Source organism: Ceratotherium simum, chromosome 4 (assembly GCF_057802395.1).
Source record: "Ceratotherium simum simum isolate JZ-2026a chromosome 4, ASM5780239v1, whole genome shotgun sequence".
In the NCBI taxonomy this organism is placed as follows: Eukaryota; Metazoa; Chordata; class Mammalia; order Perissodactyla; family Rhinocerotidae; genus Ceratotherium; species Ceratotherium simum.
Window position 1 is genome coordinate 11,733,088 of NC_141903.1, and position 20,227 is coordinate 11,753,314.

At 46.1% G+C, this 20,227-nt stretch overlaps 1 protein-coding gene across 2 annotated transcripts in view; it reads right to left on the reverse strand.

Annotated features, from left to right (window-relative positions):
- The window catches only part of TENM2 (teneurin transmembrane protein 2), a 573,466-nt gene that overhangs the window by 83,087 nt on the left and 470,152 nt on the right, over positions 1 to 20,227 (reverse strand). For both annotated transcript variants that reach the window (XM_087429448.1, XM_014786118.2), the window contains one exon: positions 18,669 to 18,815. In XM_087429448.1, the coding sequence (XP_087285574.1) occupies positions 18,669 to 18,815 (147 nt within the window). The remainder of the gene's footprint in view (positions 1 to 18,668; positions 18,816 to 20,227) is intronic.

A 20,227-nucleotide genomic window follows, 5' to 3' on the forward strand; every position in this document is an offset into this window, starting at 1 on the left:
CTGCACACAGCATCTGGGTGGGAACTGGTCAGCAGCTCCGATTTTAAAAATGAGCCCCTCTTTCCAGATCACGGTTTGATGGGAGGCACCACCAACCACCAAACCTACCTTCCCCTCTCATTGGGCCAGGAGGCCATAGAGTGGAAAATGCGGGCTTCGAAGAGCACATACTGTTCCATTTATAGGATGTTCAGAACAGGTAAAGTTAATCAATTATGGTAGAAAGTTAGAAGTTGTAGTTACCTTGATGGGGAGGTATTGGCTGGGAAAGAACATAGGGGAACTTTCTGTATGCCGGGAATGGTCTAGATCTTCATCTTATTCACCTGGCTACAGAGGTGAATGTATATATAAAAATTTATCAAGGTGTATATTTAAGATTATGCACCTTATGTACTTGCTAACAGACTGACTTTAGGCAAGATATCAACCTCTCTGTGCTCTGTCTTCTCCACTGACAAAGTGGGCATGATGATGATGACACCTAACAGGAGCATCGGGAGATTAAGATAAATGAAAGGTACTTAGAACAGTTGTGAGCACCTAGTAACCTACTAAGTACCTCTGAATCGTTTGTACTTCTTTGCTTCTTTTTGCGTTTTCTTGGCATCATACAGGTTTGTTTAGCATACAGAGTGAGGTGTCTGCCAAGTTCTCATTTCCCCAAGAAAAATACAGGGAACCCAGGTGGTGAAGCCAATACATCCTAGGGCTGTTTCTGAGACCAGTTAATGATGGGGAGGTGAAAAATTAATGAAGCAGTGGAGAGAAGGCAGGATGCAACAAGTTGGGGCAAGAAGGAAGAAACCTTTGCTTTTTGTGATGGAAATAAAGATGGACTGGGGACTGGAGAATGTTCTTCACTCTGCTGGCTGGCAAAGGCCAAAGGCTCCTGAATTTTAGTCAGAGACATAAAGGAATTCTTGAGTAAAAAGAAAGATGGCAACCATAGGGTTTGTTTTGCCTCAGGAGTTGTTTTGTTTTAAGGTGAGCTCTTGCAGGACCATGCCTGAAGTGTGTGTGAGGGCCCCTGTTGATATAAACAAGTTGAGTCACCCCAAATCAGCATATCAGCACCATTCCGGCAGCCTGATCTCACAGGATCTTGCAAAAGAAATACCCCTCCAGCCAGCAGGAGCAGTCTACTTGTCAATTTGCCCTCTGGAATGGGGTTGAACATTGGACCCTCATTTCATAGATGCAAATTGCCAAACATCTCAGGGCATCTGGTTGACTCCACATACACAGGAGTGGGGTGGGGGAGGTGGAGGGTTAGAGAGCACCCTGAAGGGGAGAAACAGTGACCAGGGCTCATTTCTGTCCTAGTCTGGGCTAGGATGCTCCTCCCAGACAGAACTGCTGACCCTGGCCAGTCTCTGCCACCAGAAGAACACTTAGAAAGTGTCAAGGAAGCCACTTCAAAGCTCAGGGACCCACTTGTCCAGCATGGCACTGGGCTCTTGGCCCAATTAGACAAATAGCAAAAGAACACAGGCTTTCGAGTCAGAATGGTCTGATTTTAAACCCTGTTCTATTGTTCATTAGCTATGTAACCCTGGCAAGTGACTGACCTCCTGTGACTCAGTTTTCCAAGCTATAGAACAGACTTAATACCACTTGCTTCACCAAAGAGCATGGAGGTGCTATAAGATGGTGCATATGAAATGAGATGATGAAGGTATTGCACTTAATACAGAGGAAGAGCTCAATAAATGGAGGATATTCTTAATGATATTTCCTGCTCTCCACCAGGGAAGGGCACTGTTCTATTTGCATTTTACCCAATGCCTGCTGACAAGTTGGAAGTGAGGGATAATTGAAAGTATTCTGGCTTGATGTAACTAAGAAGTGAAAGGAACGGGCAAGGCTGACTTGATTTAACCTGGCAATATGAGATTAGTTCTTCACCGCCTCTCTTAGGTCTCTTGCACTGCCAACCTTTTAAAGCAACAGATTGGCTGACAGGGTGCTCATTTGGAAGGTTTCACCTGCCATTAATACCCTGGCTGCCTGATGGACCATCGTTCCACAGGCACCCCGCCCTCCCCACCACGGAACAACCGCCATTCTTAAATATTGCAAGAAGTAAAACTGTATTTGTGCTCCTTCTGGAAGGCCTGTTGGAAGTTTTCCTCTTGCTTGCCAACTCTTTTTGTCAGTCTTTGAGTTCCAAGGCCAGAGATCCTTGGCCCAAAGCACCTTCAGGTTTTCTTGTGACTTAGCCATGGAAGATCAATGATGTCTGACTAGAGATTGGGCAGAGAGGAGTCCTCACTCCTCACTGAGAGCTGCTTTGCTGGCTTTCTTACTCTTCAGGATGGATGTGGGAAAGAAAGCAAAAGCTGCTTAGGAAAACCAAGGCACTGTTATTGAGGACTAGGATATAATACAGGCAAGACCTCTCTTTAAAACAACTTGGGCTTTACCTTGAAGCTACTGGGACATCTGGTCAACCCCACATGGCTGGGCGTGAGGGATAGTGGAAATTTTATGACAATGAAGTTGCAGTGTGTGTCCACTTTTTGTTTTTGGAATGTTATTCACCAAAAACCAAACAAATGAACAAAAAACAAAACAAAAACAAACGCTATCAACAAAAATTTTTTAATTCAATGCTTCTCAAATTCTAACCAGCATTGGAATCATCCGGGGACCTTGTTAAAATGTAGGTTCTAGTTCTGTGGTCCTGGGGTGGTCCTGCACTTCTTACAAGCTCCCAGGTGATGTGGACACTGCTGTTCCGAGCAACATACTTCCAGAAGTCAGGCACTAAAGTGCTGTGGGCAAGGTGTGCTCCCTGACCTCCTGCCCTGGGATCACCTCAGTGATGTTAAAATGCTGATTCCTGCTGTCACCCAGACTTACTGAATTCCTGAGAGTCGAGACTGGGAATCTGCACTTTTAAAGACGACTCCCAGATGATTCTTTTGCTCACTAAAGCTTGAGACCCCCTGCTCTGAATTATTGAAAACACCCTTCAAATATCCACAGCAGTCCATCTGACCCTGAGGGACTAAAGCAGCTTTTCCAAACTATGTCTCCTGGGGTTCTCTGAAACACAGAAGTGGAGGTGGGACAGGAGGATCTGTGGTCAAACAAAGTTAAACTGGTTTCTTTACAGCAGGACTTTTCAGAGCCTTTGATGGGTGAATATGCATTATGAATCTTTAATGTTGCAACGGAGCATGCAGCATTTCCTGACCACGGACCCCTTTTGGCTCAGAGCATCTCCCTGCAATAGTCTAGTGCCATACAGGTTGGGAAGCACTTCATGAGAACATAGGACTCTAGGTTTGGGGGCTCTATCCTTGGAAGGACCAGCCAAACCTTCATCTACTCAATAGTCACAAGTGGCAGCCCCATGCTTGACTGACCTTCTCATAAAATGCATGCTTTTGGGTGATCAGGCCCAACACAAACCACATCATCACTACTAGCACATCAGCTCAGAGCCCCTGTCCCCGGGCTCCCAGTGCCTCCCAAAGCCAATGCATTTCAACATAGGGACCCTGTGCTAGGTGACGGCATCCTGGGGGTCAGTAGGACAATGAAGCATTAACGGCAATCATGTCTAATAAGAACTAATGGTTAACACTTATGAAAAGCTTACTAGCTGCTGGGCACCGAGCTAAGTGCTTTACATGCATCCCTTTATTAAGTCACCACCAGAATTCCAGGCATCATTAGCACCATTGTTTATAGATGAGGAATTGGAGACTTAGATTAAATAACTTTCACCTAAGACCATGAAGCTTCTACCTCGTGGGGCTGGGTTTTGAAGCCAGTTTGCTGCACTCAAAGCCGAATCCTACCTGAAGCTTCCACGTAAGGTTTGTTACTGTTAAACACTCTGAGTGTTCAACACACAAGAGCCCGTTGTGCCCGCCAACATGACATACTTAGTGCTTGCACCAAGCTCTTGTATCTAAGGCAGGACTAAGTCAAACAGAAGAGGAACAATTTAAATATATATTGGAGAGTGATTTGGGAAACTGAGATACAGAATGTTTTAGTTAGCCCTCAGTCCCTGCTCCTAACTTCACCCAGCTTACACTTCTGACTTGGGTGGATCACCAGAGGGCTGTCCCTCTGTCAGCCACTTAAGTTCCTCTGTGTTTTCACAGCCTGTGCCTTGCATCCTTATCTAGCCATCATCCAGTGATGCTCACAAGAACCCTCTGAGGTGGCTTCCATGATCTCCATTTTTCACATGAAGAAATTGAGGCTCAGAGAGGTTAAAGGCCTTGCCCACAATCACACAGCTAGTAAATGACGGAAGAGTGATTCATCCCTAGGCTGTCTACCTCCAAAGCTACACTCTTGGCTTCTACCCTCAATTCTTTTTTTTTTCTTTTTCTTTTCTTTTTTTGAGGAATATTAGCCCTGAGCTAACATCTGTTGCCAATCCTCTTCTTTTTTGTTGAGGAAGATTGGCCCTGGACTAACATCCGTGCTCATCTTCCTCTACTTTATATGGGACGCCGCCACAGCATGGCTTGACAAGCGGCGCATCGGTCCACACCTGGGATCCGAACCTGCGAACCCCGGGCTGCCGATGTGGAGCACAGGAACTTAAATGCTACGCCACCAGGCTGGCCTACCCTCAATTCTTCATAGGAGGCTGCGAGTAATCACAGCCATATAAAGGTACTTTGTGGATGTTGTAGGACTTGGGAGAGGAAATGCTGAGGCTTCAGAAAACATCTTCATTTTCTAGTTGTTCTTTCAGTCTCTCTCTCTTTCTCTCTATCCCTTCTTCCCCCTCTCCCTCCCTCTGCTGCCTCTCCTCAACCCAGACAGAGCCTCTAGGAATAATGATCTCACTTGATCAGAATTCTCCCACCTTGGACAGTCCCTGACAGGCCTCTCTGGCTCAGTCTCACCCTTATTAGCCTAGGCCCATGGTTTTTATACCTCGGGGATTTCTATCCTGGCTACGGCTGTCTCCCCCCTTTTCTGTTACAAAAACCAGTGGCAGCAGAGAGCAGAGGTCTCTGCTCTCAGCCACTGATTTTCCCAAATGCTCGCCCTCTGTCTGCTGTCTCTGGCCTCTCGCAGCCTCGTCTACGCTGCCCCCTGCTCGTCTCATCAAACTCCATTTCAAAGAGCCCGCTGACAGGTCAGACAGAAGCGAGCTGGCCAGGGGAGTCCAGGCCTGGCAGGGGGTGGTGGCCTGGTGGGGTGCCAGACAGTGACCTGCTGGGCTCCTCAGAAAGAAAAGGGGCTGTCACCGCTGACACCTCTGAGCAACAAGCCAGAACAGTTACTTTCCGCCTGAGGAGAGACCCTGTCTCTTGAGGGGAGGTGGGAGGACTTGCACCAGAGCTGAGAGAATTAGCAGGGGGCGTGACACCTGTCCTCCTGCTGCATAAAGAAAGACCCCAGACTGCCACTGGGAGAAGGGACCAGACTCAGCCATCATATAAGCTTCCTGCTGGACTAGGGAAATTAGAAGTACTAATTTCTGAACATGGTCATTGCCATGCTTCAGGCACTGTGCTTAGCACTCCCTGGAGATCTTCCCATTTAATCTTCATATCTGCTCCACGGTGTAGCTACTAGCAGCCAGTATTATACTCCAATTATGATCACAGGATCTAGAGGTCTGCAACATGTTGGCTGTGTGGCCTTGGGCTAGTCACTTCACCTTTCTGAGCTTTAGTTTCTTGAGTGGTAAAACGGAAATAATAATCCTATCAACTTAATAGGGCTGTTGTGAAAAGATTAAATAAGCCTTATGCAGACGCATTTAGCATATAGTAACTGTCTGTTCACTCCAGCTTTACAGATGGAGAAATCTAGTCCTAGAGAGGTGACGTGGCTTGACAAGGTTGGGCAGCTGCCAGTGAGCAGTGGAGCTGGGATTCGCACAGGGCTGGCCCAACCTCGGACTTGCTGGTCTTCCTCACTACTCCGTGCCTCGCCAAGCAAGCAGTAGTTTGGGAGGTCGGGGTTCACTAAATCATGATCCTCAGTGGCTCCTGCCTTTCCTCCTGTCTTAGAGCAGGATTACAGAGCTTCTACACCTACTGCCATCAGCCCACAGGAAGTCGATATACAGGACAAGCCAAGATGACAATAGAGATGAAGAGTAGCATAACCATTTGTTCACATCTTACTGAAAAGGAATATCTTACATTTGGATTTTCTTTGCATTAATAAAACGATGTCTATGTTATATGTGACTTGGGTGTCACTGTCTGTATGCGAGTGTTTTTTTAATCCTAAAATGAAATTTACTCATCCTAAAATAATCTATTGAGTAAAAGACAACTCCTTCCTATACTAGAGACTTCTCATTTAAGCTTTCATTCACTCGATTCATTTAATAATGAATTGACCAAGACAGAGAGGGACGCTGCAGTTATGGACCTAGATTCTAAAAAGGAAACAGACAATTAACAAATAAATGTATAATAGACTTTGAGAGAGTATAATATTTTGAAGAAAAGTAAAGGAGGGCAAAGCAATGGAGATGATGGAGGAAGGGATTTGCTGCTTTAGAGCCAGGGATGGCGCCTCCGAAGCGATGTTTGGGTAGAAACATAAGTGAAATGAGGAAACAAGTCATAGAAACATCTAGAGGAAGAGCACTCTGGGAAGAGGGAACAGCATGATCAAAAGCCTAGCATGGGAATGTATCTTGTGTGATATAGGAACAGCAAGATGGCAGGTGTGGGGCTGAATGAGGAAGAGGAAGAAAGGAAAGAAATGAGATCAGAGTGGAAACAGGGATCCACTCATGCAGAGCAACGGAAGCCATTGTTGCAAACTGGATACCATTCTATGGAAGATGAGAGGCCCTGGGAAGGTTTGAGCAGGGGCCTGATATGACCTGACTTTTAAAAGGATTCTTCTGACTGCTCTGTGTAGAATAGACTGGAAGCTGGAGGATAAATAATTCAGCCCAGCAAAGTTGGTGGCATGATCTGGGTGGAGGTGGAAAGATATTAAGAAACCATGGACTTAGTGATTAAGTATAGAGAATGGAGGGGCCAAACAAGGGTGCAGCAACATGCATAGATGAATATGGCATGGGAGAGACCCAGGGAATGACCATCCCAGCAGACCACATGATAATTGACTGGCCACCCCAGCAAACAACGTGATAGTCGGGAAGTGATGGCATTGGAGTTGCACATCAAAGGGCCAAGACTTCGGGTGATGGGCCCCAGCAGTCTGGAATCTTCTCCCTAGATCTGCTCCCCCTGAGCTATGTGCTTTTCGAGTGAGCATGGCAGAAATAAGAGTAGGAGAAGCTTGCTCCAGTGACTGGGGTATCCCTTTTCTGCATCTATTTTCTCCACAGATTCCCCTTTCTCTTCCTGACCCCAGATCCCAGCAGCTTTGGACTCTCTGGCAAATCTGATATACAACTACTTTCAGAAAAAGGGTCTGGGATAAGAAGACATTTGGAATTAGGAGAACTGAGCTTCAATGCCTGCACTTCACTGCTTGACTTTGGGCAAGCTGCCCTCTAGCTCCTGTTTCTTTGTTGGCTAAATGGAATCCTCTATTGTTAAATGTCGGCAGCTAATTCAGAGATTTTTGTAACCCTATGCAGCCCAGACAGAACATGTCAGTGAGCCACCCAGCTTGGGCGCCACTGGTTTGTGGGAAAATACCACTCTGAGGGAAAATACCACTCACGCCAGAGCCAGTGGCCGTGGGATTAAGGGGGATATATCCAAACAGGGACCAAAAGATGGATTTCTGATTCTGAAATGTTATGCATTACTTGATATGATGAGCTGTGATTGGGGGCAGTGTGTGTTTTCAGAGTCTCTGAAGTCACATTACACAGGGAGATACTAATACTTAGAGCTATCATTTAAATAAAGTGGCATTAAGGCACCTCCTCTGAACTTTCTAGTCAAACCTCACAACAGGCCTATGAGGTTGGTGTTGCTGTTCCCAGGCTACAGATGAGGGAACAGAGGCTTGGACAAGTTAGGTTCTTTGTTCAAGGAAGCACAGCCAGTAACGACCAGAGCCAGAATTTACACAAGTCTGCCTGACCCCAAAGCCAGAGGACCCCAGCAGTAAAGGGCAAGAATCACCTGCTGGCCCGAGGCGAGCACTGTCCTGCGGGGGAAGGAGAAGCAGCAGACATCACCATGGGCAAGAGACCAGGGCCAGCTACCATCCACCCTCTCCCAGCACACTCTTCCACATCTGCCCTTTATTCTGATGCTCTTGAAAGAGGAGGATGGATCCTGGGAAGTTGGAGCCCTGAGCCCCCCTCCATAGCCATATATCTGTGGCAGGGCCTTCACTGAGTCTAGTGACGGCCCCAGGGTCCATATGTCAATCAAGTTGCCACTGTCTTGGGATGCAGAGCTTTTTGGCCTCTGGCTCCCCATCAGGAGGCCCAGGGCTGCCACACTTGGAGTAATCACTCTGCCAGCACTTGAGATCCCCTCAAAATTGCAAGTATTATGCCAAGTCAGTGGTTCTCCAAGTATCAGCATCATTTGGGCCCTTGTTAGAAATGCACATGCTTGGGGCCCACACCAGACCTACTGAATCAGAAACTCTGTGCATGGGGCCCAGCAATCTGTGCATTATGCCTTCCAGGTGATTCTGATGCCCACTGACCTATGAGAACCATTGTGCTAAATAAGTGTTTTGCATGTATTAACTCATCTAAGCCTCACAGCATCCTATGAAGTAGGAACGAGCATTAGTTTCGCTTTACAGAGGACAAAACTAAGGCTCAGAGAGATAGAGTGACTTGTTTATGCTCATACCGTGAATCATTGGAGGAGCCGGTACATGAACCCCGAGCTCCCTGATCCCAAAGCCTCTTCAGCACCCCCTACCCGCCGGCTGTCTCCTCCGCCTACAGTGAGAGAACACCCACGTGCAAAGGAAGAAACATAGAGAAAGGCCACTCTTTCTTCCCTGCTGTGAGCATGTGCGTTCAGGAGGAACTCAAGCAGATATATCAGCCTTCTGTCTGAGGGAAGAGGTGTGGTTGCAATTTCGGAGGCGAAGATGCTAAGTGGAGGAAGCCAAAGCAAATACTTAAGGTAAATTGCACTCTGCCCAGCATGACGCACAAGACCTGTCTCTGCCTGTGCAGACCTGCTTCCCCAGCCTCACTCCCCTCCCCTCTCCACCTGGGGTAGCCATGACACCCTTCTCAGAGGTCCCCAGATACGCGCTACTGTCTCTTGCCTCTGCGCCTTTGCCCTTTTCTTCACCCACAATGCCCTTCTCTCTTTCCTTATTTAATTTCTGTGCAGCTTTCAAAATTCAAACTTCACCTGCTCTGGAGCCTTCGATGCCCCTCGGCCTTACATCTATCACGGACCCTGAGTATTCGGCTTTGTAGTGGCTGCTTTCACGAATGTTTCACCCACCAACAGGCCATGGATTCTTTGTGGGCAGAGTCTGAGTCTCGTTCATTCATGCACAGTAGAGGCTCGGTGTACATTAATTGAATGAATAAATGATTTCAGGGGGGATCTGTCCAGGAGTGTGGCTGTTTTGGGGGGAGGTGGTTGCTATCATCACCATCCATGACAAGAAGTCTGATTAGGGCCAGGACTAAGGGGAGGTAGTGAGGCGCACATAGGGTGCAAAATTAAAGAATGCCCTTTCTCTCAGGTGCTAGGCACCTCAACTCATCCTGGTCTAGGTACTAGGTCTGAGATACATCTTGGCTCAAATCAGTAATGCCAGACACCCATTCTCTGGAGAGCAACTGGGTCCCTTTGGGGCAGCACGGCATAAAGAAAAGTGTACTGGATTTAGAGCCAGAAACCAGGCCTCCAGCTCAGACCCTGCTATTAGACCTTGAAGAAGTCACTTTCCCTCTCTGGGCTTTGTACCTGCTGGGGCTGCTATATTTTTGTCTTTCTGCATCTGACATTCCTGGACTTCATGATTCCCATAAATGAAAGAGGCAGTGTCACTCAGCGTGTGTGACCACAGAGTTCTAGGAAACACAGTGGGCAGATCAATGATGACATACCTTGAGGATAGGAAAAGGGAAGGAATTCCCTTGGAAAAGTTTGGACTTTGTTGTGAGTGGGAAAGAGGCAAGCACTGGGCACAGGGCATCCTACAGTTTTCTTTGGATTGACAATTGGCCACATAGTTCTGGCCCCTCTCCAATCCCCCAGAGCTCTTGGCTGAGAAGATGGAAAGTCAAAGAAAAGAGCACAGGCCTTGGGCAGCTGCTCCTGCTGTGCTGCGAAGAACGCCCGGCTATTTAAAGTCCAGCTGCTCCACTTTCCACTGCTCGCCCCCTGGCATTCCAGGGCACAAGCACTTTGCAGCAAAAAGGCATTCTAAATCCAAAACTGGGGGGAAAAGCTAACGCCAGTGCTATTTTTCAGAATGCTGCAGGATTTGTGTTTCTGAGGGGCTGAGGGTATTAAGCACTCACGGTCTGCCCTGCTCTGATCCCAGACACAACACACAGGTGCTGAGAGGGGCCCACAAGGAGGGCTCTAACCTGGCTTCTGACTCCTGGTGTGGCTACATTTGAGCTGTGGGACCTGGGTAAACCACTTCTCTCTGCTTCTGTGTAAAGGATAATAAGGGGCTCTTAGGGCTTTTGCGGGCTATTGTCATGATTTATTTGGGCAATGTGGGTAAAGTCTTAGCACAGGCCTGGCCCCCTGCAAGTGCCCAACGTGCCAGGCCTTTGACATCACATCCTTTGACAACAAGCCAAAGGACACTCTCTGTTCTGGGACTATCTAGAGCTCAGATGTGTTCCGGGGACATGTTAACGTCTGCACCAGATTTCTCAACCTTGGCATTATTGACATTTCGGGCTGGGTCATTCTTTGTTGTGGGGGCTGTCCTGTGCATGTAAGATATTTAGCAGCAACCGGGACCTCTACCACTGGATGCCAGTAGCACCTCCTCCCCTCCTCCCTGTTGTGACTCATAACATACCTCCAGACATTGCCAATCTCCCAGGGGAGAGCAAAGTTGCCCCAGGTAGAGAACCACCGGTCTGGATGGAGGGGAGGATTGTGGGAGCAACAGAGCTAATCACTGCCCCAGGGCCCTCGAACCTTGATTCAAATGCTCGTCACAGAAACCAAGAGGGTACTTGCTGCAATCTAGGCAGTTTTCTGGCCAAGGCAAAAATACAGGAAGCCAACATAATGATATAAATGTTATCTCTTTGCCACAAGTTAAATCTGTGTTTTGATCCTTTAATTCCCTAAAATAAGTCCGTAGTGATTTAAATTATTAACATTTTTTGCAGATTATGCATTTTAATCACAATTTTATGATGAATATTTGATTTATCATCTAATCAGGGAAAAAATATAATCCCTTAAGAGACACTTAATAACCATTTAAACTACTAAAGACCTGATTAGAAAAGACTGAAGGTGCCATGTTAGGTAAACTCATGAACTTTAAACACCTTTTTATTTTTTTAAACAAATTCCATGGTCAAATAAATTTACTGGGAAAAGGTTTTCAACGAGAAAGTTTTATCTTTGAGGTGATTTTTCCTGAGGCCTCTTTGCGATGACACAAATTCTGTATGTGTTTGAACCTTCTTCAGAAACAGCTTCCAAACTTTGTTAATGTTTTAGAAGAAATGAGATGCTGGCCTTACAGTAGGAAAGCAGTATATCATAGTGGTTAGCTGAAAGGCTTATTTTATTTTATTTTTTTGGTGAGGAAGATTAGACCTGAGCTAACATCTGTTGCCAATCCTCCTATTTTTTGCTGAGGAAGATTGGCCCTGGGCCAATAACATCCGTGGGCCCTAACATCCGTGCCCATCTTCTTCTACTTTATATGTGGGATGCCTGCCACAGCATGGCTTGACAAGCGCTGCGTAGGTCTGTGCCCGGGATCTGAACCTACGAAACCCTGGGCCGCCAAAGTGGAGCTCATGAACTTAATCAACCACTATGCCACTGGGCCGGCCCCTGAAAGGCTTATTTTGAATAGTACCTTCTTGAGCCTCTGTATCCTCATCTGTGAAATGGAAAAACTACGAAGAGAGAGATTCGTAGAGCTTATATTTCTGGTGTTAAGAAACAGACAACATAACAAGAAACAGGTAATTTAGGAGTGTGACATTTGCTGTGAAGGAAACACCAAAGGGTAACGGGAAAGAGACAGGGGTGAATTTTACAGGTCAAGATAGGCCTCTTTGGGGCGTGGGCATTTGAACTGAGAACTGAGAATGACTGGAAGGAGCCAATCATGTAAAATGCCCAGGTCAGAGCATTTCTGGCCCCGGACCAGCAAAGGCCCCGAGGTGGGACTAAGCTTAGCATTCGAGGATCAGAAGGCTGGCTAGTGTGGATGAAGCAGAGCTTCTGGGGAGGGCGGTGGGGGACAGGTGAGAGAGAAGGTGGGAATGTGTCATAGAAGGCACTCTAGGCCAAAGGAAACATTTGATTTTGATTCTAACTACATGAGAAGCCCTTTAGGGCATGGCATGATCTGATTTACAATTTAAAACTATCCCTCTGGCTGCTGTGTGGAAGAACAGAGAGCAAGGGGCATGAGCAGTGGCAGAGAGACCTGTTGGCTGCCTGTTCCCATTATCCAGGTACGTATAAAGCTCAGCACAGTGCTTGGTGCACGTAAGCTCTCAAAAATCTTACTGATTATGGTTTTTATATGCAATGGAGCATGGATTCTCTCTTTTTTTTTTTAAACTTCAACAGAATAAAAGAAAACTGAACCCCAACCCTCAGTTTCCTAAACAGAAGATTCTCTAGTCAAATATGGCCAGGGAGTCAAAGATCTTATTTCAACTGGAAGATCCAGAATAATTTCAGCCCCCTATTGCCAGGTGGTCCTCTAGGATTTCAGTTGGGGCTAGTTCTGCTTCCCTCCCAAAGAAGAGAGACCCAGCGCCTGGCCAGCTGGCAGTGGCCTCAAGGCCAAGTTCTCTTCCTAAGGATTGGATATATTGCTTTCCTCTCTGGGAGCTAATCGGGGCCTCCGTTTATGGCTCCAGCTACATTTGCCACAAGGTCTTTGGACTGCAAGAGGAATCCTCATCCAACCCAATTAATAGAGAAATGTTGCACTTTTAAGCTGCCCCCCAGCCAACCAATCCATCAACATGATTTGCACACATTAATCAAGGCATTTACAACGGGTTCACCAAGCTTTATCACTCATTGGATGAAGAAACGGTACTATTTGGACCTGAGAACCATAACTCTTCCAGAGTCCCTGAAGTCCAGAGCTTGGCTCTGCTAAACACACAGACAAGGTGAGTTATTAATTAACAATTGAGATAAATGCCGGAATAGCATCCCTGAATCATGTCAAACCAATTTGGATCAGTATGGGATGGGGATGGTGGGGGAGGCAGTGGGCGAGGGGTGGGTTTTGTCTGTTCCAAGTGCTTTGGACAGACTCCAGTGTTATTTCTCCTCATTTGGACCTGGCTAGAGTGCCTGGAGCTCAGGCCAGCATCCACATCTCTTAACCCAAGGCAGCCTCCTTTGGAGCAAAACAAGGAACCAAGCCTCGCAGATGGAGGCGGGCTGGGAAATAGCTTGAAGAGCAGCCTCAGTAGAGTCTTTAATTTAGGGAGGGAAATGGAGAAGCTGCTGGTAGACAGAAGAGCCCCCACCAGGGGTTACTGATCACACAGATCTGTGGCTTTGAGGGCTCTCCACGGAGACAGGCTGAAGACCCCAGGCTCAACATCGTGACGGGCTTTCTTTCCCGTTCTGCGGCCGACACTCACACTCCGCCGCTTCTCTACGTTCTTACTGAACTAAGGTCTTCCACCCTGTCAGGCTTCACACACCAGATTGTAATCATCATCATCATCATCATCATCATCATCATCATCATCATCATCATCATCATGTGTTTATACATCATAACTTTTCAGATGGATGTGAGCTCTTTGAGGACACGTCATATTTGTCTTAGTATTTTCAAAGGCCTATTTCCAACGTCTAACATTTAGTAAACCTTCAACAAGTGTTTGTTAAACCATGAATGAATAGCTAATGGATGGATGGATTCATACCCTAATGACAGAGAGTTAAAGGTTTTTTAAATTTCGAAACAAACATTGGTCACTTCTCCAACCAGGAGTGGAGAGCACTTCTAAAACATACTCAAGTTATTTACTCGGACACTAAACATGAAAATGTGTTCATGTTTTTGCTACTTATTTCTTCTTGAAATAAAATTCTCCTCTCCCCACTTCACTTTTCTTGTGTTCTGGGAATTCTAGGGGTAGGGGTTTCGGATCTAGGCACTATGACATTGGGCTGGGTCAGCCCACTCAGGGGAAACCATTATTTAAATAAATTTTTCTCAAAATGTGGTCTGCAGACCACTTTATGTGTCAGAATCCTCTGGGGCATCCTCCACTTGGTAAAAATGCGGACTCCTCAATCCCATATCTGACAATAAATCAGAATCTCAAAGGTGGGAGCCTAGAAATCTAAATTTAAAACAAGCTCTCCAGTGCAGTTATGCAACGTTGAAGTTCTATAAGCACTGGTTAGAACCTCAGCAGTTACGTACTGTGGGGAAATTATTGGTTGGGCTCCATCTATGTGGATCCAGCAGTCATTCTAGAAAACAACAGCTTTAACACTAATAACGTTAAAGCTAGCAGCAGCCAACACATGAGGGCATCCTATGAGCCAGGCACCGTGTAAGACATATTACATACGTTTTCTGCCTGAAACTTCACACCTGGTAACGGAGGTGGCATTATCCTGCCTATTTTATAGACAAGAAAACTGAAGAGTAAAGTTACTTGCAGAAGTGGGACACAAAGCCTGACTCCTGAGCCCAGGCTCTTCACCATTATGGTGTTACAGTGTCACCCATTCAGAAACCAGGGAAGGGACAGGAGAAGGAGCAAGACGTCTAACTTTCAGTGCTGTGTTGAAGCAGAACAGAGGGGAAATAAAGACAGCTCCCTGGCGTAGTAAGGAAGGACGTGCTGCAAAAGTGCCTTGTGGGCAAGCCCAGCATAGGAAGGGCTTTCTCCAGGCCTCTGCCACAGACTGGAGAGAGCATCTGTTAGGATTCCACGGGAGCTTCAGATGAACTCCCAGCCTGGCTTGAAGTGATGGAAGTTGGACTTTGTATAGACAGAGGGCTGGGGCACATGAGTCTAAAATTCTGGGTGATAAAGTGGTGTGGGGAAGGGTCCAGGCCAGATGGTCTAACAATGCCTCCACACCTCATGGTTCCCGCTTTTAGAGGAAATCTACACCCTTTCTCCTACCCATGGCTGTGATGAACTAAATCTCACACCTCTGTCTTGGTGGTGATAATTAAATATTATCCTCCTGTCACTTGACACACATGTTGTGTGTATTCTCAGACTTTAATGAGCTGGTATTTGTCTTCTGTAAGCAAAAATATTTCTTTGAGTCTCTTCTTTTTCAAATTGAGGTGAGCAGTTCAAGTGAAGATCTCACACTATTAAAAAGACAGTCTTCTTGCTGGCACGTCTGTCTGAACCATTTCTACTCCTTTTTGGGGGCAATGGCAGGTAAAGCTTGTCCCTTCAGAATCAGCCATTGCTTCCTGAGGTTAAGTTAGTGGTCACATGGCTGGAGGTGTTGGGAGACTTTGAAAGCGATGGGAGGAAGAAGATAGGGAATCGGCATGAATTGTTTTTGTGGGATATTCTAAGGCAGCTTTTTCCAACAGGGTTTCTCATCTAAGCACCACAGAATACAGAAAATATTCGAGTGAATATTTTCTCAATTCTTTCAAGGAAGGTACTTAGTACCATTCTAGATGCATAGGAGGGAAGTTAATTCATTCCGTATAATGGGCATCTTAGGACAGTGGTTCTCAAAGAGAACCTGCATCAGCATCATCTAGAAAGTTATTAGAAATTCCAATTCTTGCACCCCACCCCAGACCTATGGAATCAGAAACTCTGGGGTAGGGCTTAGCCATCTGTGTTGAATCAAGCCCTCCAGGTGGTTTTGCTGTAAGCTCAAGTTTCAGAACTACTAGTGACTGTAAAACACCAGGGCTTAACTCTACCACGGAGGGACCCAGATTGAAAAAGGCTATTAAAGGCTTCAAATATCTATATCTGCATTTGTTTCTATTTCAGTTTAAAATAAAAAATATCAATCTCTTAAAACTGAGTTGTTGTTGTTTTTTTTAAATGTAGAGTGTTCCTAGGTGGAAAAATGATTTGTTTCTTCCAGCTCACTTTGGAGAGTGCTCTGTTATTATCCCCATTCATGAGGTTTATAACAAATGTGTTCATTGCAGCTGCTCCCCAGGCCTGCATTCATGCTCTGCCTGGGGGCCTCCTCTGACCCACCGCCAGGTTTACAAACCCACAAAGCCCTTCCTGAGAGCTCCCAGTGCAGGACAGAGCCTGGGGCAGAACTCCCACCTCCACCCAAAACAAAGAAGTGATATAATTAGTGTGCAGGACTGGATCTGGCGTTGATGAGGAGCAACTTTAATATTTATCAATAAACAGCAAAGTGCTTAGGACACCTCCTAGGGAAGTAATTAACCATAAAAAGGATACTCTGCACCGAGGAATCTCCTCCAAAAAAAGAACTCAGTTAATTGTGAATTGCTTACGCCAGGTGAGAGAAAATCCGTGTCTACCTCTCTCACCTGACATAAGCAACTCTGAATTAACTGGGAGTTTCTTTTTATAAACACCGTGCAGAGTCTTTTTTTCTTGGTGGTTAATTACTTCCTTGGGAGGTTCGCTTTAATAGTTCCCATAACAAGGCCATTATTGTCTTTAGCATAATCACTGCCTCGTTTGCTCTTGTGCCCTGCCTGCCTGGCGCTCTGTCTCTGCCCACCAGGAGGGACCCTGAACTGCACTGGCTCCTTGGGCAGTCCTCAGGCCGCGGGACTGCACCTCGTCCAGCTCCACCACTTCAGGAATGTGGTTTTCTCCTGGTGGGAGCTGGGATCAGGGGCAGGGCTGGTGGAGAAGGATATGGGTGGCCCAGGGCACATTAGAGAGACTGAGTCCCCCTCCCCTACATGCAGCATTCCAGCCATTTGCTATGCTTTCAGCTGCTGACACCCACAACTGGGAAGGCAGCCAGGACAGCAGCTCTTTTCCGGAAGAGGAAGGAGCTGATCTGTAAGCAACCGCTGCGCTCAGTGAAATAACCAGGGACCAGAGGCAAAAACAGTGAATCTCACCAGGAAAAGTAGTGCGATTTTGACTCTCTTGGAAAGAAAAATGTATTATATAGTTATGCCCCACCTCATTCAAAAATGAATTAAAGTGGCTTCTATTTTGGCTCTGTTTCAGGAAGGTAAATGAAGGAATGGGAGCTCTGTAAACTGTCAGGTCTATAAACTTTTTGGTTGGTGTACTCCTATCGATGTGTGTACATTTGTTTATTTACAAATTACACACATGTACAACTGCAATAATAGATTATGGAAATTGCAAAATGTCTATTAAGAGAATGAGGAAAAGTAAAAATAGAATGTCTAATACATTCAGCCATCACCCAGATGGATCGCATCTCACTCTGGACACCACTGAAGCTGACCCCGTGGGCCATGAGGGCAGGGGCTGACCCTCCCAGAGCACAGTGATCGGCACACAGTGGGACTATTCACATTTTTGTTAAGTCAAATACTCAGGCATATGGATCCTCTTATACCCTGAAACAACTTCTGCCCCAAGGGAATTCTGACCAGTTAGAAATTTTGGTGGGGGTGGATCACACACCTGTTCTAATGTTTGGGGAACATGACATGGTATTGTTAGGAAATCAGGCAGCCCATATGCCACCTCAACCCCATTTAGCCCTAGAATCTTAGCACTCTGTCAGGGAATAACACGGGAAAATTGAGCTCAAAGCTTTAGAACAGGGGTCGGCAAACCTTTCCTGTAAAGGGTCAGAGAGTAAGTATTTTAGGCTTTCTTGGCCATGTGGTCTCTGTTTGACTACTTAACACTGCTGATGTAGGTGAAAGCAGCTATGGACAAAACATAAATGAATAGGTGTGGCGATATTCCAGTAAAACTTTGTATACAGGTACTGAAATTGTGAAGTCCACATAGTTTTCATGTGTCAAGAAAAACTACTCTTTTTAAGATTTTTCCCAACCATTAACAGTATAAGAACCATTTTTAGCTCTAGGGGTCCATACAAAAACAGTCAGTGGGCTGGATTTGGCTCATAGGCTATGGTTTGCCAACCACTGGTTAGAACATGAACTTGAGAGTCAGAGCTGGGTTTGGGTCCCAATTTATCGGTGGTTGAGTTACCTTTAACAGTTACTTAACCGCTCTAGGCCTCAGTAAAGTAACGTCTTGAAAGGCTGTAAGCATGAAGGGATGCATTGCTTACAACATCTTAGCACAGTGTGAGGCACATATTGTCATCATCATCATCATAGATTTATAACCCCCAGCCATTAAAGGTCTGGCAGGAACGGTCACCCGCAGGCAGAGCCAGGGCCCAGCCATCTTTCTGTGACGATGTGTACTTGAGAATCCAAAGCCAGCATCAAACCTCTGTGCCTCCAGACAGCGTCTCCAGGAGCACTGGCTCAAGGACACATGTTCTCTGCTGCATTTGCTTCAAAAGAAATGTTACAACAACATTTGACAATAGTATAGGTGAGGTCTTTCAGGAAAAATGACACGTGACGATAGTATATGTACAGTGCACTGTTCTTGAGGGGCTGGGAATTAGAAGATGCTTGCTCACCTCCCTCATTATCCTTGTTATCAGCACAAGAAGTTTCCATGGCAACGTTGCATCCGGGCCCTCTCCAGCCGGTCTGGCAGACACACTGCCAGCTGTTCTGACCCAGTGTGCATCTCCCGTTCCCGTTGCACAAATCGGGGCAGCCATCTGGTTGGAGAAATGGAGAAGATGAGAAGGAGGGACGTGAGGCCGCGCTGGGGCAGCAGGGGAGCCATGCAAAGGGGGAGCAAGGCCGCAGGGCAGCCGCTGGGCCAGCCTCAGAGTGGGGCCGATGCCTGCCTTCGAAAGAGTCGGGGAAGCAGGCGCTGCATGCAGTGGCAAGACATAGTGGGGTCCCAGATGCAGGGGATCCCCAATGACACTGACCTGTGTGAAGGGGTCTGAGGCAAACTTCCCAAAGTGGGGAACATTCCAGAAAACTAAACTAGCTCTGAGCTTACAACAAGACTAGCTAGGCTGTTATTTCCAGCCGGTGGCTCAGGATTGATGCTACCTCAAAAAAAAATCTTTTCTTTCTTTCTGTCTTTTTTTAGAAGTGCCTTCTGTAGAAGAGAGAAAATACCCTATCAATCCAGGATGGAGGCAAAATGCCCTCCGTCTTTCAGAATTTTAAAGATAAATTTACATATGATTACCACGAGCTTCTTATGACCAAGAACTGGATGGTTCTGGTGGGCTATTTTCATATTTTTGTAATGCTGAGTTTTAAGGGCGACTTTAAAACGCTGGCTGCTTATTGCTCAACCTATTTGTGGCATGATTTAAAACCACTGCAGGATCTGCAGGCGGTGGAAGGAGCAGGTGCTGAGGCCATGAATAGGGAAAAGACAGGAATACATGTGCACTAGGGGGAAGGTGCTGGGGTTCAAGTAATTCTTATTTTGTGGTTTTCTTTTCCTGTTTTTTGGGGGTGTGTGAAATCAGCAGCCTACATAATTCCCTAACTGCTCTGGCACCCAAAACAACTACAGCTACCACTCTCCTGACTTGAGCTTGGGTAAACGGAGCCTGGGAGAGGAAAAAAGAAAGAGAGTGGGGGATTCTAAAGAGAGATGGGAAGTCTTCCTCGCACAGCCTCCTTTGCCCTTCATAAGACGTGGAGGGAAGCACAGAATTGTAGGATGTGGCCACACTCACAAAACCTACTTGCTGGCAAGAATTCCTAGATACGTTTTCATTTTTCTTTCTTTTAACAGCTTTATGGAGGCATAATTTACATACCATAAAATTTAACTGTTTTATGTGTACAATGCAACGACTTCTAGCAAATTTACAGAGTTATGCAATCTAGGTATGTTTTCTGATTTCATTTAAATATACCCCAAATGACCATTAATTGTCCCCAGAAAGTAACTTTCCTAAATATCTATCTCTAATTCTACATGTACCTCTGCTGCCATCTCTATCTCCATCTCTCTTTATATCTATTTTTAAACCATACAAAGTGCAGGGTGGATTGGGCTGTGGCAGAGGGATGAAGAGCTTTGTAATGATGGAGGTAATTGATTTGAAACCTTTCTGGCCCAAATCTTCTGAATCAAAAGCGTGCATCTCCCCCT